This window comes from Ornithodoros turicata, chromosome 10, assembly GCF_037126465.1.
Source record: "Ornithodoros turicata isolate Travis chromosome 10, ASM3712646v1, whole genome shotgun sequence".
Taxonomy (NCBI): Eukaryota; Metazoa; Arthropoda; class Arachnida; order Ixodida; family Argasidae; genus Ornithodoros; species Ornithodoros turicata.
In genome coordinates this window covers 5,711,665-5,736,271 of record NC_088210.1, presented here as the reverse complement: position 1 = coordinate 5,736,271, position 24,607 = coordinate 5,711,665, and the positions used below count along the sequence as shown (strand labels likewise).

General features: G+C 47.9%; 2 protein-coding genes across 2 annotated transcripts in view; both read right to left on the bottom strand.

The window, feature by feature from the left end:
- The window catches only part of LOC135370296 (uncharacterized), a 469,518-nt gene that overhangs the window by 27,433 nt on the left and 417,478 nt on the right, over positions 1–24,607 (bottom strand). The window contains exons 7-8 of the mRNA XM_064604007.1: positions 20,447–20,512; positions 20,188–20,343 (exon numbers count right to left, since the gene is read on the bottom strand). Of these exons, the coding sequence (XP_064460077.1) occupies positions 20,188–20,343; positions 20,447–20,512 (222 nt within the window). The remainder of the gene's footprint in view (positions 1–20,187; positions 20,344–20,446; positions 20,513–24,607) is intronic.
- Positions 12,430–14,054, bottom strand: LOC135370297 (uncharacterized). Its single transcript, XM_064604009.1, has 3 exons — positions 13,397–14,054; positions 12,926–12,962; positions 12,430–12,643 (listed from the first exon to the last, which is right to left on the bottom strand). The coding sequence occupies exons 1-3, from the start codon at positions 13,712–13,714 to the stop codon at positions 12,567–12,569; spliced, it is 432 nt and encodes a 143-aa protein (XP_064460079.1). The 5' UTR covers positions 13,715–14,054; the 3' UTR covers positions 12,430–12,566.

The following is a 24,607-nucleotide window of genomic DNA, read 5'->3' as shown; positions in this document are numbered from 1 at the left end:
TAATTTGTGAAAGAAATATTATGCTGGTTTCAGAGCTCCACTCAGCAACTAGTCACGTTACAGAAGAGAACCTGTGTTAAGAACACATTATTTTTCGGGGAATGGTGTTATGTATTTAGCTGGTATCTTTGACTCGTGGCAGGTGCACGCGTTAATTGCAAAAACGCATTCCCGTCACCCTTACCAACGTATTCCGCCCCGCAACACTTAACAAACGCGCGGCAACAAATTGTATAGCATATGATCCATTCGATACGCTAATATAGGCTACCGATGGGTGCCCGGTCTCTTCGCTGCTCCCGCAATGTTATCACGTTAACGAGGCGTGCCTGTGACGCATTGCGCTCCGGTTTATGCTGTATATTAAGAGCCACGGCTGTTCAGGGCGGCAAGAACGTCGAACTGTATGTCTCGGCATGCTGCCACGGGAGCTGGTAGTATTAGACTAGCCATTTGAGAGGGAGTATTTTATTTATATTAGCAGAAGACAACTCCATCCCAAAAAGGTGTTTTCTATAGAATACTCCCCTTTTTCAGGGGCACTAAAATGCAAAAACAAGTTCACTTCAAATTACGTTGCACGCTGTGTCAGTTTCGTACTTGTTATCATAATTCAAAACTTTGATTCCGTTACGGAACAACAATCGAAATTATACCGGACTCTATCTTGCTTCTGCGCTAAGCCGGCGTTCACACGGGGCAACTTTTCCCAGCAACTCGAAGCAACTCGAAGCAACTCAATCCAACGTCTTTTGAGCAATTTCGAGTCCGCGTTCACACGCAGCAACTCTGTAGCTCCACCCACAAGCAACCTTATGGCGACCGGACAATGTGGGTTCGAATCGAACTGGTGGAATCTTTTCTTTAGCTGCTGTTTATCAACTTTCAGTCAGTTTTATTGCTCCAATAGATCATTATTGCCGTCCAGAAGTGGCAACTGATATGTTTCCGTGAAGTTCGTAAAAAAGAAAAAGTTATTTTTTAGCTGCACCTCCAGGATTTGAACCTATGAACCCACGAACGAAATCCACAACGCCATCGGGAGTCACGTGGCAATGCTTCCCTCTCTGATTGGCCGATGCACGAGCAACTTCTCAAATTTTCGGTCCGGGAGCGATTCGCAGCAACTCGGAGCAACTCGAGTTGCTGGAGGTTGCCGGCTGACAGCAACTCCAAAGTTGCTCATAGTTGCTGCAAAAAGTTGCCCCGTGTGAACGCTGCCTAAGCAGTGAACGTCTTTTCAGCTCGTGCATCGGTGTTTTTAGCCCATGCTGCGCGCGCACGGACGTGCCACGCCATGAAGCAGTCTCTGTGAAAAACATATTGCGCGTTGCGAGGGGGACTGGCGTCGCTGTCCCAGGGATGTGAAGATAAATGTTCTCAATGGAACATTCGCGAGAACTGTTGTGGGCTACAGTAGACCTCTCCCTGTTTGTAAACAAATGACGCCATAGTGTTCGACAGCGCCACCAATTTGGTGGAGTTGAACTACGCTCGAGGCTAGGAGCGAAGAAGGTCGCGCACGAAAGCCATAGCCTTGATGGCATTACGATGGTCCCTGAGAGAGACGCGACCTCCGGTCCTACTTTTCTTTTAATAGGAGTCAGCGAACAAGTGTCCATTCGTGGAACCCAGCCCTCCCCTTTGTGTTTGTTTCGGTTTCAGTCTGTCTACCAACGTCATGATGACGTTTCCCGCACTGTTAAATATTAACTTCACCGCATAGCACGCTCCTAGCCAACCATAACCTCGAATGACGTCGTTATCTGCCCTGATTTGTTGAAAATGGCAGGCGTACGCCTTTTTGTGACACTTATGCTGTTCATAATTGTCACAAAAAAGGCGTACGCCTCCCGTTTTCAACAAATCAGGGCAGATAACGATATCATTCGAGATGATGGTTGGCTAGGAGTGTGCTATGCGGTGAAGTTTATTTTTAAGAGTGCGGGCAGAGGTCTATTCAGTGAATCGGTACTCAAAAATGCGGTAGTGCGCATCACGCCGCGCATATACAGAACCAGTGGCGTAGCCACGGGGGGGCTAGGGGGGGCTCGAGCCCCCCCTACCTGCCACGGACCGACCCACGCAAATCATGCCAATCCGAGGAGAACGTAATATATGGGGGGAGGGGGGGCAGTGTGACGCTCGCGAAAGTTCTTGCAGATCAAGGCGTCTATCTAAGCAGCACTCTTGAATGGTTTTCAATGTATGAGCTTTTCAACATACTTCGAATCTCATGACACCACCTCATTGGTCATGGCAGCCTATACATGTAATCGTATTGTGAACGTCCAATCAACTCTTTTTTTTTTCATTCGCACTCTGCAGTGTGCACAAGTATGTGTGTGTTGCCGCACACATGATCAGCGGGGGGGGGGGAGTTTTCGTATCGAGCCCCCCCCCCCCCCCCCCCCCCTACCTTGGAGGTCTGGCTACGCCACTGTACGGAACACTACTATCGGACCCGTCCCAAATCTACACGGCCACGATTTCTATGCGCGCGCTTCTCCTGCTGTTTGATTGGATGCCGCCAATCTTTGCCTCCCGGGGATCCCATTCGTTGCTGCCGAAGACGGCTCTGCTTTCATTGCGTTTTTCTTCTAAACGGTAGCGCTGTGTGGAGTAATTCTGCTTCCGTTATACTAATTCAAACACGGAGTTTCATTTGAGTGCATGTTGTTTTTGCATTTTAATGCCCCTTTAAGTGTGTGTTTGTTTAAGTGTTTTATGAGGAAGCAGCACCGTGGAGAAACCGAGGAAAGGTACCGGACATCGTGACGTTTTCATGTAAAACAGCGCGGCTTATACACGACTGAGGCCGCCCCAATTTTTAAACTATTTTTTTGTCCATAAAAATGCTCCGGTGGATGTACAGGGTTTACACGCTAAATACGGAGAAAATTTAATAAAATACTGCAGCGATTTCTAACTACAACTGTAATTGTTGTTTTTATGTTATGTTATGTACTGTTATGTTGTTTTTATTATTGTTATTGTTCTATTATGCAATTAAGTTAGAACATAGAAATATGTTAGGGTACATGTGCAAGGGGCGTAACAAGAAGCGGGACAATAAAAAAATAAACAAAAATAACAGGACGGTTGCGATTGTGTAATGCTAATTTCAGCGGAGCTGTTGCGTGTGGATGTTGACACTCTTATATATGACACTGATATGTGCACAACAACTTTAGAGTGACGAGTACTGCCTTGTGATCTGTGAAGTCAGTGACGTGTAGAGGTGGGATAAGAGGTACAAAAATATTACTAAGATCGGGACAAAAGCGGAAGAGCAAATGCTGAAAAAATCGGGACACCTTCTCAACAACATACCCATTCCCAAGTATATGTCAAAACTGGTTTAATTAGCTTTAGATTATTTAAACTTCTTTTGCATCACCGAAACCGACCGTCAACAGACGGAAGAAGAAGACAGAAGGAGACAGAGAATAGAAGAGAGAAGAAGCGGAGGGTTTTGTGTTACAACCACAACGATTTCCCAATACCTTCCCTTTAACAGGTACCGCTGTAAAATCTTCACTCTTCATAAATCCACGTTGTTTTGTGATCAAAAACTGGACTGCACACGTATACGTATTTGCGGCATGGTTTACTCCGACGTCATATTGATGTAACAGATAGCGCCAGCTTTAATGAACTTTGGTAATTAATTTCGCGAACTAATACATATTAAGTTAGTTCTGGAAAGTTGCGGAATAAAGCTTCAAGCGCTTCAATCTGCAAAAATGGCAATAGACGATTTCAGAAATTGCATGGATGGCCCGCAAGACAGCGCCGTGTTGCGAATGCCCCACTGCACCTTGGGATTTAGTTTTTATGAGTCAGACAGAAGAAGAAGAGCGCAAACGGTTTCGGTTTTCCCTCCTTCCTTCGAGCAGCAGGCAGGCAAGCACAAATGTAAACCATTTCCCACGACGCATTGCGTGACATTTGCACGACGCGTTCCCGTGACATGGGCGACGGAGGGCCCCCGTGCGGAGCACAAGGGCAATATCTGAAATCGCCTATTGCAGATCATATGGTGCTTAATGGGAGAAGAAAAAATGCAAAACACCAGTGTGTCGTCCGAAGTTTCGTTGTAGACGTGGCCGCGTTATTCCCTAGCCCCCGATACACTTCGCTGCCTTTTCGTGTCGTAAAGCAACGATAATCAAAAGCAAAACCTTATCTTCGTTGTCGTTTCCAGAGCTTCCTCTCTACTATGTAGGGAGAGAAAAAGAAGAAATAGAAGCGAGCTGCACGTTTCCCGGCAGGACCCCGCGCCCATTTTTATCAATTAACGAATTAATTTTTAAATCTCATTAAGGCTGGCGCTGGCAGTCGGCACAATTTTACGTGCGAGCAAGCCATATCGCCAAGGAATATATGCGGTGCAGATTCAGAAGGAAGAAAATGTAACATGGATTTACGGAAATTTTCTCGCGCTGCACCTTCTACACGTCCTATATCCTGAATCCTGAATATATATATAATAGCCTGAATATATAATATCCTGAATATATCCTGAAGGAAGGAAGGAATGCCGCGAGTTAGCGCAAAACAATTAATAAATGGGCCCTGGCGAACGTAGAGGGAAGTAAAAAGCTAGTTTCGTTTTACAATTTAGAAAGAGAACTATAGTTAATTACAAGACGCGAAAATGCTGCCGTCGTTTTGGGGGAAACTCCTCACACAACGCTGCTGCGCTATGGCATAGCCTAAGGGCACACACGAAGACCCATGTCAAATGCTTCGGGTCATCCCACGCATATCCCTAAGCGCCTGCAACGTGCCTTACTTACACGCGAGACTGATGTTTGGCGAGCGACGGGTTATAAGCCACTGTGCTAACATTTCGGCGAGTTCAAGCACGCGTTTAGCCTACGCTTTCGCGGGCACTTAGGTTTAATCGGATTGCATACCAACGGTTCCCGCTCCAAAAGTGGCTCCTGATTTGCAGTCACCGACGAATAATTCCTGCGCCAGCGTACTCAATCCTACAGTGGCCATGACCTGTCATCAGGGTTCGTTAGATTTCGTTTGTCACGGAAGCGTGCAGAAATATACCGATTTTAGTTTTCGTCAAGAAAAAAGACGAGCTTTGCAAACTTATTTTTGGAGGTGCTCGGGGACGTAAATTGTGTTTCCCCTCCTGCATTGGAACGGGGGCTTGGTTTCTTGTATAGTGCTTTCTCTGCTCTGTGTTGTTGCTTTCTCTGTACTACAGAATAAGACCGAGCCGTATCCGTACGCGGAAATAAATAATTGTGAATGCACCGTTCGTCTTCGAAGCCTCAACTCGGTTGAAAATTGACAATCAGTGACCTACCTTCTCGTCACGGTGCAAGACTGTTCGTATAGATCAAACGGGAATTTTTCCGAAAGTACGTACAGCGCGGTCTTCTCGTTCAGTTTCAATTACACCGAACTTAAGGTTAAAGGTCAGTCACGTAGACGGGTGCTGCACGTTCTGGATTCCGTCGTTTTCCTCTCCACAACCAGGTAGGCATTTGAATTATTTAAGATTCATAGAAACTGCATAATTCAAGGACGGGGGAAAAAGCGCCTCCGTATCTCTCCCGAAGAGAGCGTGACCGGGTGATCTATTCAAACCGAGGGAGAAAAAAGGAAACTCTCTGCCGGTAGGGGGAGCTGAAATCATCCGAAGGTTACGCTGACGATTTTAATATGCAACTCAACCAACCATAATGTATGTCACGGCTCGGGCAAGAGCCTTAAGCTATAAGCGTCAGACAAGAGGAAAAATCAATTCATTCAAAGAAGGAATGACACAATAGTGGCTCGGCGCTGGACGCAATACCGTTTTAGCGTCTGTGCATTTCACTGTCAGAATTATATGATTATTTCTGCAGCTGGGAAGAGTATCGGGCATGTTCACATTCCTTCGAAATTTACAAATTTACGGCGCAAACAGCTACTACGCTGTGTGAGATTTATTCAGCACTTCATTATACAAACAGCATCGGTATGGCACGTTTATCCAGCCCGTCAAAGAAAGACGCGCCCATGGAACAAAACTTTTAGAGGAACAAAAGGAACAAAACTTTTAGAGTGGGCTGGGGTGTCGACACGCAAAGCTTCCATGTGAGTGCGTCGTTTTCACCGTCTTCTGCAGTGAAACGAATGAAAGCCCGTGTTTTATTGTAAACACTTTTTATTATAAACAGACTACTCAACACTGGTCAATGATAAGAGAAGTGAGAAATGTAAGACCGAAATTCAGTTTGTGGCAAAGGATAACTCGAGGTAAGTAAGTGGTAAGCGTCTTGCGGTCTTACGGCTGTTCCTTATCTTCTATCACCCCCGTGTGTCAACCGAGCGGATGAACACGAATTGACAGCCGGATAGCTGATCCAAAGAGCGTATTGGTGCACTACTCTGCGCAAGAAATATGTAAACAGAAACCAATTATTTACACGGAAAAATCACTTAGTGTCGACGCGGTTTTTTTCTTGCACTGTATTTCGCTGAAGGTCCCGATGCGTAAAACAGAGGTTCCGTAAGCGTGCGAAGTAAAATTTAAAAGTTAGGATGTTTATTTAATTAGTGAGCGTGTGCAAATGGGCCGCTCACTATTCAGTTCATAGCCCCACTGGCCACTCAGCTCCAGACTCGCACACTCACACCCAGTCACTGGCCCATCAACTCTCGAATCGCGCGCTCACGTTCACTCAGTGCGCACTCACGCTCATTCACTCACTGCCCGCTCAGCTCTTGGCTCGCTCACTCACTACCCCTTCACTTCTCGGTCCAATCACTCATGCTCACTCATGGTCCGCTCAGCTCTCGGCTCGCTCACTCAGGCTCACTCACCGCCTACTCAGCTCTAGGATTGCTCACTCACGCTCACTAGCCGAATTGAACGTGAGTGAGCATGAGTGAGCGCGCTCATGAGTGAGTTTTGCCGAGGTCTGACGGCATGTCTTCACTCACCGCCCTCACCGGCTATTTGGGGTTATTCTCGAACAAGAGTAAAATGTGAGCACTGGCACGATGTTGAAACTCGATCTGCAGTAAGTAATCGGGCACTCGATGTCTGCTAAGCGGTATATGTTCTGTAACATAGTCATAACGGTGCCGGTCAACTTGTGGAAGTAGATGCAGCACACAACCGAATTCTCGCTGATTAGTGTGCAACGTTTTGCTCGGTAAGGATCAAGTGATGTGTCTTTAAACACTAAACACGGCTACGAATAAGTTAAACGATGCAGCGTTCGCAACAAATGCCGTCCAATCTCAGTAACAACATGGTCGGCTTTTCCTGCTCACACAAGCTGACACCGCTAGCGCAAAGGGGCCTTTCTTACCTTCCGCTCGAGCACGCAGTTTGGTATCGATCTCAGAAACGTAAGGTTTATTTATTTATTTATTTATGATACCCTCAGGGCTTATTAGCATTACAGAGGGGAGGGGCGTAACAGGAAGTTCAAATATCAGTAGATTGATACAGAAGATACACTACAAACAATGAACAATTAGAAAAAAAATCCCTATGTGGCGTTCAGTTGATCACAAAGAGCTTTCTTGAATAATGAAGGGTGAGTAATGGATGAAAGAGAGCCGGGAAGGTGGTTCCAAACAAAAGAAGTTTTGGGCAGAAATGACTGAAAGTATGTATTAGTTGCGTAAAATGGATTGCCAACCCTCTGTGGAAGATTCCGGTCGATGCATTCGTGCAGGTATCATCGATCTTGCATCCAAGAGGGTATCGCCCCTGGCGATGAAATTCCCCAATCATCACCATCAAATAAAATTGTTGTTGATCGTGAAGTATATGGCGGATGCTCAAACACATGCGAATGTACACTCTTAAAAATGAACTTCACCACATAGCACGCTCCTAGCCAACCATCATCCCGAGTGACATCGTTCTCTCCCCTGATTTGTTGAAAACGGGAGGCGTACGCCTTTTTGTGACACTTATGTAGAAATGTTAATTGTCACAAAAAGGCGGACGCCTCCCGTTTTCAACAAATCAGGGGAGAGAACGATGTCACTCGGGATGATTGTTGGCTAGGAGCGTGCTATGTGGTGAAGTTCATTTTTAAGAGTGTATCGTATACATGCCGTCCATACAGCACGCAAAAGAAGTATCTTGATGGCAATCTAAAGCACATGCTGCGATGTTACGGCTAGACGAATTCCAAATGTTGCTATCATGTACAGAGTAATCGAGATATCCATGCTATATTGTCTCGGCCTACTTTAGTATGAAAGTCACTGAAAAGGTTAGCCAGCTGTAGGACTCGAACCCAGATCTTCTGGATTGCCGGTCCAGGGCTCTACCAAATGAGCTAAGCTAACACGCCTTCTCAGCGACTTCAAGGGTGCGTCATCTGAAGGGACAAACCAGCCACTCTCTCTCACTCATCCTCCATTCACTCTTACATTTTTGCTCACTCACACACACATTCATACGACGGGATCGACGCAGGCGGCAACTGTTGAACAAGAGAGAACTCATGTTCTGAGGCTGGAACAACATATTGTTGTTCCATATGGCGGCCATGTTGTTCCCAGCCTCAGAACATCTCTTGTCCTACTGTAGTATAATGATGGGAAGGACAACTCTTCGGTTTGCCTGCCGCAGATTATATCAATCGGCGTTGCATTCCGCCCTGGTGCAATCCCTAAGTACTGCTCTCCATTCCAAAGCAGTGTGCTGCAGCTTCGGTTCTCACGCCTGTTCGACATCCACCTGTTCAATATCAATGTTAGTATCTTTGTTAACCATCGGTACTGTCGTCGCCGTGGAAGTTTCACTGTCACTGCACTGATGCAGTATGTCGACTTTGATCTCATAGTGCCGATATAACGTCGATTTCATCAAGTAAGCAAACCATATTGCGCACCACTTGCTTTCGCACGTACCAGTGTGGATGGGGGGGGGGGACAGGAGATTTCAATTGATGTTCACATCAATAACGCATTCGTCAGTCAGTCAGTGTAATAATAATAATAACATTTATTTCAACATATACATATGGGGAGGTGTAAAAAAAGTTACCGGAGTGACTTGACGAATTTCCTTATCATCTGAGAGACGTCCACGGGCCCATTAACTACTCCACCAAAGATTGGCCAACTTTATCAACGGACGAATCCATATCATAACATGGATTCCCTGTTTTCGACTCTCTTCAAAAGAGTAGATTTTTTCCTGAATGAATTGTCAACATTGCTGCCTCACATTCCCTCGTGAAACGTTGTTGCGTAAGTTCAGCACTTGTTCTTCATAATCACGCGTTAGAGTAGAAAATCCCACTGTGGCGCCCCCTCAAAATAATCCTCTCGCGGCCTTGGCTATCGTTAACGGTGTAGACGAAAACACGCTGGCGACCGACTTCTGTGTGGTACTAAAGACACCAGCGGCTGCCTCGGCGACTCCGGTACACAGCAGTTTTGTCCAGCGTTTGACGGCTGAAATTCAGCAAGACTGCCCCGGTGCACCGGAGGGTGACCGTGACTTCACTCTAATAGAGCTGACAGCGTAGAGGCTTGCGAACGTCGGCTCGTACACTGGACCCGATAAAATCACCTATGCGACACTGCGAAACCTTGACGAGCGGTCACTTCAAGGTGTCCTTCACGTGTTTAATACGTCTTGGCAACAGGGACCTCTACAAGCTACCTGGTAGGAGGCATTTGTTGTTCCCATCCTGAAACCAGGCAAACCCCCAAATGCCCTATCCTGCTTTTGCCCTGTGAGCCTGACAAGCTGCATGGGAAAACTGATGGGGAGAATGGTTTTGCATCGCCTAGACTGGTGGCCTGAAAAACAAGGTGTGTTCCCTCAAGAAAAGGCTGGGTTTCGTAGCCACCGAAGCTCCATGGATCCAGTTATCGACCTAGACTCTACAGTCCAACATGCTCGCGCTCATCGGCTGATCGTCGTATCCGTTTTCCTGGACATCAAGCGCGTATGATACCGTCTCGCACATTTGTGTGCTGCAGGTGACGTAGCCCTTTTGACAGTAAAAAAATCACAACCAGCCATTCAGAGCCGCTTGCAGACGGCTTTAAAGGGACAGTCGCATTCTCCGAGGTCAATTTCGAAACTAATGCGAATTCTAATTCCTTGCCGACCACTGAAATGGGCCCGAAAATACCATTTCGATCCGCGGCGTACTTTTCGCGCAATCCGATGAAAAGGAAACCGGAATCCTTGCGCCCTCGCTCTCTAAAAGTGGGAGCAAACGTCACCCGGATAAGGCCAATCAGCGCGCGCCCTGGGTAAATGCGAGCCGCGCGCCTGTTTGCCGATCGCGAAGCGAAGGCGAAGGCGCGAAGGTAGCAAACATGGAGTCTGAAAACGAGAGTGATGTTTCTCTGTCTGGGGGAGATTCTGACGAACATGTAAGCGGTAGCGGCGACGAGTTAATGCTGGATGATGACCCATACTCTACGGACCCAATGCCTCTGGAACCCGCCGACCATGCACGAGATGTGGCTGCGGCTAACCCGCGGGATGACATTTTCAAGTGACGTATTCTTTGCATGGTTGCCGTGCCGTCGGTTGTGCGAAATAGTTTAGAATGTTGAAATTGTTGTCGGCAGGTGTGTGTGTGTGGAGCCTGCGACCCACAGGAGCCCGACGAGCGCCTGTGTTGCCATTCTGTTGCCAGGGTGGTAGAAATGTGCAACAGTGCCGCCGTGCAGTGCATAACACAACACCCATTACTCAGGGACATCTGCCTCCGTAGGGAGCTTCTAGTGGTGTACGCGCCTCAATTCTGCCGCTATGATCAACATTTTAGGCGACTCAATCCTCAGGACCACAGGTAAGCCTGCTGCAGTGCTCTTCCGTTTGCTATGATTACGACCGTAATGATTTTTTCGGTTTAAATGACCTCCCATCAAGATTCGGAAGGGTAAACTCGGGTGCTAGTCGGGTGTTATTGGTTATGCAAATTGTCGAACCTAAAGTGGACAGGGGTTGTATACAAAAGGGCGGCTATTCTCAGCAGCTTTTTGGCCTACGCAAATTTGTCCACCATAAATCATAAGCGTGGCCGACAGCCGTGGAACGACCCAGAATCCTGGTCCAACAATTCCATTAGGAAAAGTGAAGCAACACAGTCGCCTCAGCTAGTCTCGACATGCTCTCAATTATGCCAGTTAGCCATGGCCTGATTGGCAACACAAAACCCTGATTGACAGATATCCAGTGGGAATTCTGAAGGATAGTCTTACAAGTCTGAAAACAGAAGCATTTGAGGTGCCAATAAAGGGGGGGGGGAGCATGTTACTGAAGAATGTAAGAGTAATATATTTTGGGAGAAATTGGATTTTGCCGGAATTGGAGGGAAGCTGGTTCGGGAGTTAGCTGTTGGAATCGGGTTCATCCTGAAAGAGGCGGACCATTTTTCTGTTGTACTATGTTGCACACCTGCCAACCTTCCACAGTCAAAATGCAGGAGACCCCGGAACTAAGAAAGGAATGCACAGGCTTTGAACTCCAAGGTTGGGATAGTGTCTGTTCTGGCCATTGTCTTCCCAACACTGTGGGAGATTTGGCAGGTATGCAAATGCCCACAAGATATAATGCTAAACAAAAAGAAATGTCATGTGGATTTGTCTTTTCCAGCTGCCTAAGGTTCACGGCATACTCATCATTCACGAGATGGGTCTGGGGATACCTTGGTCCAAGGAACAGACAGGTTCCTGGATGCATTGTCTGAGCCATCAGGAGGGAGTTCCCATCTACGTCCTATCAAGGCTATCAGCGTTAGGACCATCGAAGCAAGGGTGTCTTGACAAGAGAGACAAGCTGGTGCATACTGATGGCTGGAACTGGAGACATGTAGTGGCAAGACAAAAATTTTGCTGACATAGGCACACTTTGTGTAAATGAGCCTTTGGTCATCCCCCTTGTCTCCCATCAGAGGTTTTGGAGGATACTATACGTGTGGTGTACGGATAGGTTTACCCGTACACCACACACCTATAGTATCCTCCAAAACCTCTGATGGGAGGCAAGAGGGATGACCAAGGGCTCATTTACACAAAGTGTGCCTATGTCAGCAAAATTTTCGTCTTGCAGCAATTTTCGTCTTTTCGTCATTGCAGTGTGGGGGATGTTTTGTCTTGTCACTCTGTATCTCCAGTTGCAGTCAACAGACTGTCTACCCATCTGTACAGCAAAAACTACTACACGTGGCAGTATTAGCTCTGACATCAAATCGAGACTGTACTGCACTACGTTAGTGCCGAGGTGGGAATATTTTGAATTCTGTGCAGATTGTCAATGCGGTGTAGTGACGGGAATAAAGAATGACCCTATAATTGTATCGATTTATTGTACAGTGGAGTATGACGGAGTGGGAATAACGAAATAGCATAAGTTTATTTGCCTCCCATTATGTATGGGAGGCAAATAAACCTACGCTTTTTATGTTGTGCTGTGGTTCTACATTAATGTGGTGTGAAGTCTGGGCGGTTACAGGTACGCTGCCACAGGGATGTGGAGGGTTCATGTTGGCAGATCTATATCTGGTGTACTAATACGCTATGCAAGTCTGTCCATTGTTTTCCTCTTCCTGGATTCAGGGGATGACAACCCCCTTGTGAGATACGCCGTGATGTGGGTCCCCAGCACTTGCTTCAGCCATGACCTTCACATCTGAAATATGGCCTCGAGTATGAACACTCAAAAGAATACGTTGAGGGCCTAGCAGGTACAATAACAAATATAAAAATGACTATGCAAATAAATCTTCCCCTTTGCGGTCCCTATTTCACTGGCACAGTTATTTTCCTGTCGACATTACGTTATAAACACTGGCAGCCACATCACACAAGATTCCTTTCACAGAACTCGACAATTTTCAGGGCTTGTACATATCCATTATTTTGTGGGGCGTGCAAAAAAATTGCAATATTTTCGTGGCTTGACAAAACATACCAAATCCAGTTGATTCCGTTGACGTGCTTGCTGCCGCCTGAAATAGAGCCAGAAATTAGCAACAAGGCTGCAGTAGAATACTGATGCAAGTGTCTCGGACGTAGCCAAACACAGATTGCGATGCTTTCACATCCCTGAATGCTGCCATCAGGCTTACACTATCAACTGTAGAAACATCCACAAGCTACAATAAGATTAGAATAATGCAGTCATGTGGGAGTGTTACGTTACTCCGGCATAATACTGGCGACAATTAGCACAGCAACAACACACCAATCTTTTTTCTCTAGAGTTCGCGTACTATTGCATCAGGATGCTGCAATCATTGTAATAATTTGTGTACATTAGTAGCCGGTGTGACTGTGACGTTACAATCGGCGGCGAGGCCAGGTGTTTGCGATGATGTTTACTGTGACAACTGATATTTTTCATCGCAGCGCATAGCTGTGACCACGCAAAATTGTCGCTTACCTCCGTTACTGGTTCCTGCCCTTGTTCCTGATCGAATGTGGTAGGCACGGCGTCAATCTTCAGCCGCTTCTGTTTCTGCCGTAGCCCAAGCCGAACTTGCAATACATCTTCATCAAAATAGGCGTCGTCGGCGAAATGACAGGAACAGACGCGTGAAACATTCAATCCTTGGGCCACACCACAGTAGTGGCTGGCGATCGCTGCCTCCCACTTTCGTTTCGTTTCGCCATTGCGAGGTCGGTGAAATGCAAGCTCGGGATTCGCGTTGTAAGTCTTTCTGCACCCGAGCACGTAGCACCGGTTTCCTGGCTGTGACATCGCACGTCAACGGCGTGAAATCCTAGGCCACACGCTGTAGTTCAAAGTACTTCAAAGCAAACGCGACAAGACAACAAGAAAAAGGGTCAGACGCACGCTCAGACACACACAGAATCTGCGGCGGGAAGGAGCGCCTCCTGATGGTTGGTTTATCCGGGTGACGTCATCCAGTGTCGGCGCCTTGCGGGGATTGACGTGCGCGCCGGAAGCGCGAACATTTAAAAATCGTTTCTGAGTCAACCAAGTGGATTTGTGCGGAGAAAATTTGCCGGCGTACATTATGAACGACAGGGAACATGACCATAATAGTTCCGGAACACGCTTCCGGATGCGACTATCCCTTTAACCAATGCACATACGTACCTCACGCAACTTGGGATGGACCTTTCGCCCGAAAAGTGCGTCGAGCTGCCTTTCACACGCAAGGCTATGACAAATTTCCATTTTTTGGGTTGGTGCCAAGAGGCTTAGGCTTATACATTTCCATTGCTTCCTTGGCCCTGTCACCCACTCGGACCTGCGTTGGGCTAGCCACATTGAACACCTTGAAACGAAAGTGCAGCGATGGCTCCCCGCAATTCAACATCTTTCTGGCTCAGGATGGGGCTGTGATCAGAGTTCCCTGCTCGCAGTTCACGCGGCGTTGGTGAGGGCGCCTGTCCTTTACAGCCTTCCTATTCTGCACAGGATGTCAGCATCATCATTAAATACCCTTCGGTCCCTGTTTGCACGAAGCCTTCGTCGCTGCCTCGGAGTTCCAAGAATGGCTGAAACACGGCAAGTCCTGGCTGAAGCTGGTGAACTCACGGTTGAGGTTCTACGTGAACGTGAAACGGCTCGGCACTTCCTACGCTTTCGTGCTCACATTCCCCGTCACCCGCTCCTCAGGAAAATTCGATACCAGGTCAGGTCCCCCCTCAAGTCCTCCGAGCCCATTTTCATGCTCTTGTAGACGAGAAGTTTTCTACGTTTATGGCAGCATATACAGATGGCGCATCCCGAAACAACACGTCCGCCTCAGCATTCGTCATACCATCCGAGGGCGTGGTACAAGGACGACGCCTTTCACATCCAACCTCCTCAACAGCTGCGGAACTCTATGCCATCCTTTTCTTTCTACAACACATCGCTGATTTTACCCCGCGGGAATGGACAGTCTTCACAGACTCCAAATCTGCACTTCAAGCTATTGAAAATTCCGGCATACGAGGCCCATCCGCACCCCTCGTCACAGATGTGTTAACGGCTTACCACGCCTACGCTTACCATGTCTAGGCAGCAAGCCACAGGCTAGTTCTCACGTGGGTTCCAGCCCATTGTGGTGTCGTGGGGAATGAGCAGGCCGACAGCGCCGCAGAAGCAGCACTCTCGTATCGGAAACGGACCAGTATTGTTCTGCTGAGAGGAGACCGTTGTTCCATTCCGCGACGCCTGGTGACACCCCTGGCTTCCCGCCAATGGACAACCGACATTCTCCTCTCATCTATGTTGATCCAACGCTCGCTTTCCGCATGCCACGAAACACCTCTCGTCAAGATGCTGCATTAATCCACAGAATGCGACTCGATGTGGCCTTTACCGCTCAGTGGCGTTACCGCTTGAGACAAGTTGACTATCCCACCAGCTGCCACTGTGGTGCTCTTGAGGATCTGGAGCACATTCTTCTTCAGTGCCTCCCGAACCGCACTCTCCGAGTCCCTTAGTCAGCTGGACTCTCGCCCCTTCTCCCTATTGAAATTGTTTGGTCCCTGGCCCAATCCAGCCCAGCAACGATCTGCGCTCAAAGCTCTTTTGACATTTCTAGACACCATCGGACTTCGATCGTTATTGTGAAGGGGATCCTTATTTTATTCCCCACCTCCCCAGCAGCAATGGGGTAGAGCATCGCCGCTGGCGATGAACCTTCCCACTCTCCACCTCAAAATAAAGTTGTTGTTGTTGTTGTATACAGATAGCGCATCCAGAAAGGCAAGTCCGCCTCGGCCTTCGTCATACCATCCGAACTCGTAGTACAATGACTACCGCTTTCGCATCCAACCTCATCAGTAGTTGCGGAACTCCATGCCATCCTTTCCTTTCTGCAACTGTAGCGCCCTCGGTGGCAAGGATGCAAAAAGGACGAGGAATAAACGAGCGCACCCCAGTTGATTCCTGGCAGCCGCTCAGCAGGAAGATCTTCGGCGCTGCCCATAGTCTGGCCCACCCTGGTGTCCGCGCTTCTCAGAAACTTCTGACGGCACGAAACGTTTGACCAGGCATCCATAAGGACGTACAGCGATGGGTGAAAACCTACCTCTCCTGCCAGCGCTCGAAAGTTGGGCGGCACACTAAGACCCAGCTCCACAAATTCCTTCCTCCACGAGCCCGATTCGTCCATGTCGATATAGTCGGCCCACTACCCACATCCCATGGTTACAAGTACACCCTGACTTCTGTGGATCGGTTTACGAGGTGGCCTGAGGCTGTTCCCTTAGCAGATATCCCAGCCCAAACCGTCGCCAAAGCCTTTGTGACCACCTGGGCAGCACGGTTCGGCTGTCCATCCACTGTCACAACGGACCAGGGACCACGGTTCCGTTGTGCCCTCTTCTCAGCCCTCACCAGCCTCCTCGGAGTCTACCACCCCGCGGCGAATGGTTTGGTCGAGCGCCTGGACCGCCAGTTGAAAGTAGCCCTCACTGCGCAATCCCCCGATCATCCGACCGATCAATCCGCCCTCGGTGGCAAGGATGCAAAAAGAACGAGGAATAAACGAACGCGCTCCAGTTGATTCCTGGCAGCCGCTCAGCACGGACCCTTGTTCTGTCCCGCTAAATCCAGACAGCACATCTTTGATTTTACCCCGCGGGGATAGGAAGTCTTCACTGACTGCAAGAACTGCACTGCAAGGTATTGAAAATTCGGTTATACGAGGCTCATCCCCACCTGTGGTCACCGATGTAAAATGGCTTACCACCACGTGTACGAGCAGGGCGCAGGCTGGTCGCAGTGGGTTCCAGCCCATTGTGTTATTGTGGGGAATAGACAGGCTGACAGCGCAGCAGAGGCAGCTCTCTCGTCTCGGAGACGGACAAGTATCGCGCTACTGAGATGCGACCGTCCCCTTCTTCCCCCCGTCCCATTCCCGACCCCTCGTGAAACCCGTCGCGTACTGAAAATGGGCAACTGGCGTTCTCCCCATCCCCCATCTATGCTGAGGAGAGTTGATCCAACGCTCGCTTTTCGCATGCTACGAAACGCCTCTCGCCAAGTGCTGCATTAATTCATCGGACTCGATGTGGCTTTCACACCCCAGTGGCGTTATTGCTTGAGACAAGTTGGCTCTCCCACTGGTGTCACTGCGGTGAAGATGTGAAGATGCTGTCACTGCGTTGCCTTAGAAGATGTAGGGCACATTCTTCTTCACTGCCCACAGTACCATCCTTCCGTCCATACCGTCCGCCCTCTATCACAATTGCTTAGTCCATGACCAAATCCAGCCTACCAACGCTCTCGAAGCTCTTTTGACACCTTTGGACACCATAGAACGTCGATCCTTATTATGAACGAATCATTATTTCATTCCCCCGCATCACCACCACCAATGGTGAGGAGTATCGCTCCTGGTGATGGATCTCCCCATTCATCATCTCACAATAAAGTTGTTGTTCCTACTGTTGTGGCAGTGAGATTGTACCAAGTGTTTGTCTGAAAAGGCTACTCGGCGTATGCTTTATTAGGAAGGTACATACAGAGAAAGAAAAACTGACATCGTGTAAAGTGCGTGTATCTGCATGCAACACAGCTGAAGGAGTACATTTAATCACAAGAATTCTACAGCTTTGTGCAAATTAATGGGGAATACTGAATCATTTCGTAGCGACTCATGCGTCTCTTTATTTGAGGTTCGCCTCCCTCGGTACTGTTTCTTCTTGAAACATCTGCTTTGTTAAAACGATGGAATATGAAAGGTTTGACGTTTTTCGTGTTAGCGCCGCGAACCAACTGTGGCTATGAACGGCGTAGAGACCTTGACAGGTGGAGAGAGAGGCGCTTAGTATAAAGTCCCTGAATAGTAAAAGTAGCGACAAGTCCTCTTTCCGTCCCCCCTCACGCTCACTTCTCTCCCTTCGCCTCCACAGTGGCGCCGCCTGTATTGCTGTTCCCTAGGAGAGGACAGCCGTGCTGTAGCCGTGTTTGTGGCAATGAGCAGGTAGATTGGAGTGAGGCATCACACGCGTTGTGGATGATGACCGCTCGACGGATTATTATTTATCAGTTTTTACAAACCTCCTCATTCAAGCATCTGGTTGAAAGGACGCACATATACTCGTTTGCTTGTTTTATTTTGCTTCCCAGTTGTTTGTCGTTTCAGAAAGTATAAACTGTAGGAGAGAAAAAAAAAACGTCTCTTTCCCATAGTTGAGATATGTCGATGGCTTAAGAATAGATATCGGAGTAGCTATCGTAGGGCATTGTTTAAGTAATTACGCTGTTCTTTATTAAAGCTCCGATAAGCCATACAGCCCTCCGTGGATGGTATAAAATAACATTCCCTATCGTAGCCGTGTGCTTAGCTCCCTGTGGTCCCGTGTATCCAACGGCTTTCAGAATCCCTGCTTGATGCACTGCCCCCCATACAGCATATAGTCCACTGAAGGTACCGTGAGCATCGCGTAATCATTGTCTCACCAACACTTCGTCCCCCACCCGAATTTCCGGTAATTTCGTGTTTCTACGGGCGTCAAAGTTCTGTTTCATCCTGCAGCCGTATGCCTGGGTTTCCTGTGGTGTTCGCCGCCGTTCTTGTAAAACGACGTGTTTGTTCACACCCAGCTGTTCGTCAGCTGGAAATGACGACGGGGTATTTGTAGATACGAAGAGTGGGCTGCATCCCAGGGCCGCAGTGTGGGATCGGTTGTGGTGCCAAACCGCTGCATCGAGGGCGCACTTCCACCCGCCTCTGAATCCCGGGTACACCGCGGGTGGGTTAATTCGAATAATCTTCAAATTTTGAACGGCCTGCCATGTTCTAACGTATTGAAAAGCAGCTCGATTCAAACAGTACCCCTGCTTGGTTCAAACGAGCTTGTTCAACTTGGTTCAATAAAGTGAAGTAGTTGCGTACAAAAACAGCAACTGCAAAAAGGCAACACATATCGGGCAGGAATTTCAACAAAGGACACGAGGACAGTGCCAAGAAGAACAGTCTCTGTTCGAAATGTCGGCAGCTCTCGCTCTGAGCCAATTCCTTTCATAAGAAACGACAGTGTTCTGTTATGTATGTTGATTTAGAAACAGGAGAACGGTATACTGCACGGTCAACTACTTGCCTCACTGTTTTACGTTCTCAAGAATGCATGCAATGTTCACTGACTGGAGCGTGACCCATCCGTGAAATGGTCCTGAACACAAACAAAAATTCACTACCGGGGCGCAACCCGACGCAAAACGTGGCTACGCGGTGACGACAAAAGCTTTGCAGGGCCATAGCGTGGGTAAGCTAAAATGAAAGTAATAACGGTGTGTGCTTGACAAAACGCAAAGGGCTGCAAAGCCTTTTATTTGCAAAGCTTCGATGGTGGCGTTCCCTTATAAATACTCTTGCAATGAAACGCAACGCAAACATTTCTTACTTTCGCCACATCTTGTATGGCACGTGAGCGTACAGGAACAAATTTTTGCGTAAAACACTGACAGGGAGACCCAGAAACAAGTGCAGTCGTACTCTTTGCCATTGGCACTCCCTACGTCTGCCTGCATTCTGCTGCTGGTATGGCGGTTACGAAAGAGGCTCCGCAAATCGTGATAACGAAAGCCCAATAAAAGAGGCAAGACGGCGTAGACCGCGTGAAAAAGGAGCAAAGCGGCGATCCTCAGAGGTTCGCGCTACTTTTACGAAGTATTGGGGCTTTAGGTTAGTATGCGTCCTGGGCCGACTTGAAGGGGAACGGCGCCGTCACTCGTCTGGCAAATCTTCCGGAATGACCTCAGAGAGTATAGCCTGTGGTAGAATTCGAACCTTGGGCCAAGTTGACCCAGTCAACCTTGGCCACATCCCACGACCTTGGCTATCACCGTCATGCTTTTTCCATCTCGGTCATGCTGCTTGTACGGTATGTGTATGTGAATATGGATGTAGTCTCGTACTGAGAGCGAAAGGTTGAACCAAGTCGCTGAAGTTCATCGACGGCGGAAAACAAAATTAGCCCGTAAAAGGGAAAACAGGAGAGAGAGGAGTCACTATTGTTAGAATTATGAGGGAATTGTTAGAACTGTGTGGAGTAAGCTGTCGCTGACCTTTGGCCCGTCAGAGAAATCTTTTCCCTTCTCACCCTGTCGCTTAAATGGGTTCCGTTTTGCATCAACCTTTGGCTGAGTTTGAGACTCCTTCCGTATGTTTTTTGGTTTTGTGGGTTGTACTTACTACTTAGCCATGCAGTAGCCATAAGTACACCAATGATTACACGTGGCATTGAAGGCCTCATACTCACAGTACCATGATCCAAAGGGAATAGGAAGTGTGTCGTCCCTCCTCCAAGTCACAGTTGGTTTGGGAAGCCCCGTTGTGGGGCAGCGGAGGCTTAACTTCTCCCCTTCCTGAACCAGCACTTGCTGGTTTTCTTCCGAGTCGACGACAGAAGGAGGAACTGCGGGACACAGAAACATCAACGGAGGAAGAATTAAGTTAGCTTAATAATTAATGATAATAAACGAGATCATCGTTCGTCTAAAGTGAACGTACTCACTTACTCAAAAGTTTGGTCGCGTCCGTCACGTTCTGTCCTGAAACAACCCAGGTGCTGACGCCGGGGGTACCTGCAGGAAGAATATCAGTCAGCTGGTGCGCTACATTTATACATAGATGTCACAATACAAATTAACCATCTTGCTGAGCAGGTTGAGGTAACCTGTCCAGTTGTGATCGGCAGGAAGCTGTCGTGAACGGATCGAAGCAACTGATGAACACTTTGGCGACGAAAGATTTCACGAAAATTACTCATGCAGAGCGAAATAAAACAGTATTTTATGCAGAATTGAACTTGGCATTGAAAGTGACATCACTGTGGGTCCGACCAGACTGCACGGCCCTCCGTCTAACCCTGGTCTCACTACAACACTATACGTACAGGGTCGGTCACACTTAAGAGTATCGCGGGAGCGCATGACCTGCAAGTACGCAGGCGCCGCGCAACGGATGATCCTGGGTTTGAGACGTCGCGCATGCCTCGCGCCTATCGAGCGTTCGCCACCTCCCGGTTGGGTCCGTCATTGTTCTCATAACACTGGCGGGCGGGGAGACCCACCTGTTGTTGCTATTCAATCTCTGCTGGCGATGTTTTGATCAGTACGTGGCGCGGCATATTCTTTTACTTTTCTTCTCGATTCCGATAAGACAGAGATTACGTCGCGCCACGCACTGATCAAAACATCGATAGAATAGCAACAGCAGGTGGGTGACCCCGCCTGCCAGTGTTACGAGAGCAATGACGGACCCAACCGAGAGGTGGCGAACATTCGCCAGGCGCGAGGTCTCAAACCTAGGAGCATCCGTTATCCGGCGCTGGCATACTTGCAGGTCATGCGCTCCCACGATACTTTTAAGTGTGGCCGACCCTGTACGGGTCTCTCGTGACTATAAACTAACCAATGTCGCACCGTTTTATGTTGGTCTAGAGCCTCCGCTCTGCTAAGCCTAACCGTCGCTAAGTGTACATTTCATTTGCTAAAACAACCTGGATTAGCATCGAAAGCACGTTGATCAGTGATATCCTACACTTTGAAACATGGTCGCTCTCAGACCTCGCAGCCATATAAGCTTTGATTTTGCAATTCTGTGATTTCAAGCCGAGTGAGGCAGGGCGGTTCTGCCGATCACTGATTGTTTCTTTCTTTCCTTCCAGTATACGTTGACGCCTAGTTCTTCGGAATAAAGTGGCCTGAGAAATAGCTGAAAATATCTTACAGCTGTTTCTTTTTTAAAGTAATCTTCAAGAATGGCTATTTCGAGCACTACGCTTCCTCACAATTTTCAGGTCTTGTATCTTCGTAACTATTACGGCTATGCAGTTAATTTTGTCCACACTTATTTTGTATGCGCTGCTGTACTGTTTGCTCTATTGTTGAGGCTCTACGTTTTGCAAGTGTCTAGGTAACAAACAAAAAGAAAAAATCGCAAAGCCACCTCATTGGCAAAAAATAAAAAAATAATATCGCACTTTTTCGGCGCGTAACTGCTTTCTTGCAAATACAAGAAAGTTCACATGAGTGGAATTGTTCAGATCATGTTTAAACGCTCTTTCCACTCATATAAAACACGTTGTTGGAAAATCGCAGACATTTCCTGACAAGCGTTTCGTAAGGGGTGCAAGGCTAAAAACGCGTAACTTCCGTGGCGTATATTTTCCATATTCGTCCACTCGTGACGTGGTTCATATTCCTCACATGTGTGTTTCATGACGAACTTACATACCGTACTGAAAAAGAAAGAGAGAAAAAAAAACACTTGAGAAATGGCCGAGGTTCATTTGCGGACACTCAAAAGTTACTCCATCACAGCAACATATACGGCGCGGTAGCTGAAGCCGCGGTAGCATTTTATGGCACCATAATTTGCGTTTTGTTGTGCTTTGCAGCGTTTTTTATTTAGGAAGATCACAAACAAGGTACGAACTAGGAAGCTGTGCGTTTCATGCAGAGTGACTTTATGGCACATGATCTCAGTCACTCTGCGGGGGAAACATTCCACCCCCACCCTCCCCCCGCAGAGTGGCTGAGATCATGTGCCATAAAGTCATAATCATGAGTGAAGCCTCAGTGTAACATAATTCACTTTCCGAGTAGTCCTTGGAGAGGAGATCGACAGAAGAGGAGAAAGCGCCACTTTTCGTCGCGCATGTTGTCTTGATGTCTTTTTCATCCTTCCTTTCATCCCGTGTATTTGCTGTGTCGCGAGGAAACTTTGCACCTCTTGTTTGTAGCTATTGCGTCAACATCGTGTGAGAGTGATTGCGCAATTTCAACTTTGTGGTGCTCGTTTGTTATAGTTATGAGTGTATCTTTGACATACTCAGGTTCATCAGAGAAAACGCCTGCTCGCGGACGTATGTTGATATAGTTAATTCGCGACGTAAACAACGGATTATTATTATTATTAGACCTACGTTGTCCTGGAAATAGACATGTTTGTCCGCGACAACATACATATCTTGAGATACTTTCGTCCAACGTAATACTAAAACGAAGCCGCACCGACTTCAGCGAACTCGTTCTTACCGGTGGGTGTATCGCACTGCAGGTCCAACAACAACAACAGCAACAGATACATTAATGATGATGAATAGCGAAATTCGCCACATGAGTTGCGGCCCACTACCCCAATGCACAATGGACAGGATGAGATGTATCCTGATGATGAGGTGATGAGCAATGCTGAATCCCCTATTCAGGGGATCCGTTCTCACTGGGAGACTCGTTAACCAAATTACCGGGGGAAAAATATCGCCTCTGGGCTGTGGCGATGGAAAAACCTCAATCATTATCTCGAAATAAAGTTGCCGTTCGGTCGGTGCATCTGATGGTGATGCGCTATCCAGCGGCTGTTCACCGTCATGAAAGTGGGAACTGTAAACTATTGATCATTGCGCAGGTCCTCATTCAGTTTAATCGAAACTAGAACCCCAAAAAATATAATATATTCGCTTATGTTATGCACACATCATGCAACGGCCGAATGCGAATTCGAAACGAAGCATCTGATCCCTGTTGAAGAGTTCTTTCAGGTGGGAAGTAAACGGTCGGTGTTCACCAAACTCGGTAAAGACACTGCTGAGGAAAGCGTCGCGTCACGTGCTTTCTCCCCCTCCCCTCCCCCGCGGAGAATCTAGAAGACAGTGGACTACAAGCGAATGCTCCGATAACTCTTCCTATTGTACCACGATACGGAAGGAGTCGGCGCTGCAAAACCAATCTTGATATACTTCAACCGTCGCAGAGGACACCACAACGCGCAATATGATCCCGCCACGGTAGCACATTTGGCTTCATAGTCAAATGGCTCAATTCTTCCTTGGAGCAAACCATTTCTTTTTCAATGGACTTTCACTGCGAGCATGTGGAACGGAAAGTGTCACATTACCTGTCATCTCCGACGTCACTACAGTCCTGGAAGAGAACTTTTTTGCATAACATGCTCCTAGCCACACATCATCCCGAATGTTGCCGTTCTTTATCCTGTTTATCCTATTTTATTCAGTGCAAAAGTGTCTTTTTGGGTGTCCCAAAAATACTTGCCATACTTGGCACACCAACTCGATGTTAGCCGAATGAGCTGTGTAAAGTTCAGAGCCGATGGTGGTGGAAGCGCTTGCCGGTAAACATCGAGCGGCTATAAAGCGCTGGCTTCTGCAACCAATCACGGGAGTTCTGATGGTGTTGCGCGCTGTTATGACTTGGCGACTGGCGCCATACCGGACGACACCAGATCAGCTGCATACGCGAAAACACGCTGCAGCGAAACCAGAGATCCACTTGAGATCCGCCAGTACCTTCGCCGTCAAAGATCAATTGTTTGCCGCCAGTTGAAGATGAAAGGAACCGAACTGTGCGGTGCGTGAGAACCACGTCGACCTTGCGCGCCAAAGACTTTATATAGCATTGGGCACTACAGCCCATCTCTCCCATTTTCTACTCTGACATCATGTGAATAAACTGCACGTCTCTATCTTCCCTCGCTGAGTCTCCTTCGACCTGCTACCACACCCGGAGTCCTAACAACTGGTTGGCAGCGTCGGGATGAACTTCGTCGGGTCATGACTTCTGGTGCGGGTGAGTGTTCGGTTTTCTCCATTCGTTTGCCAGACTATTAGCTTCACAGTGCTTAGTGAAACTGTAGCGATAGTTGGAGACCTGTTG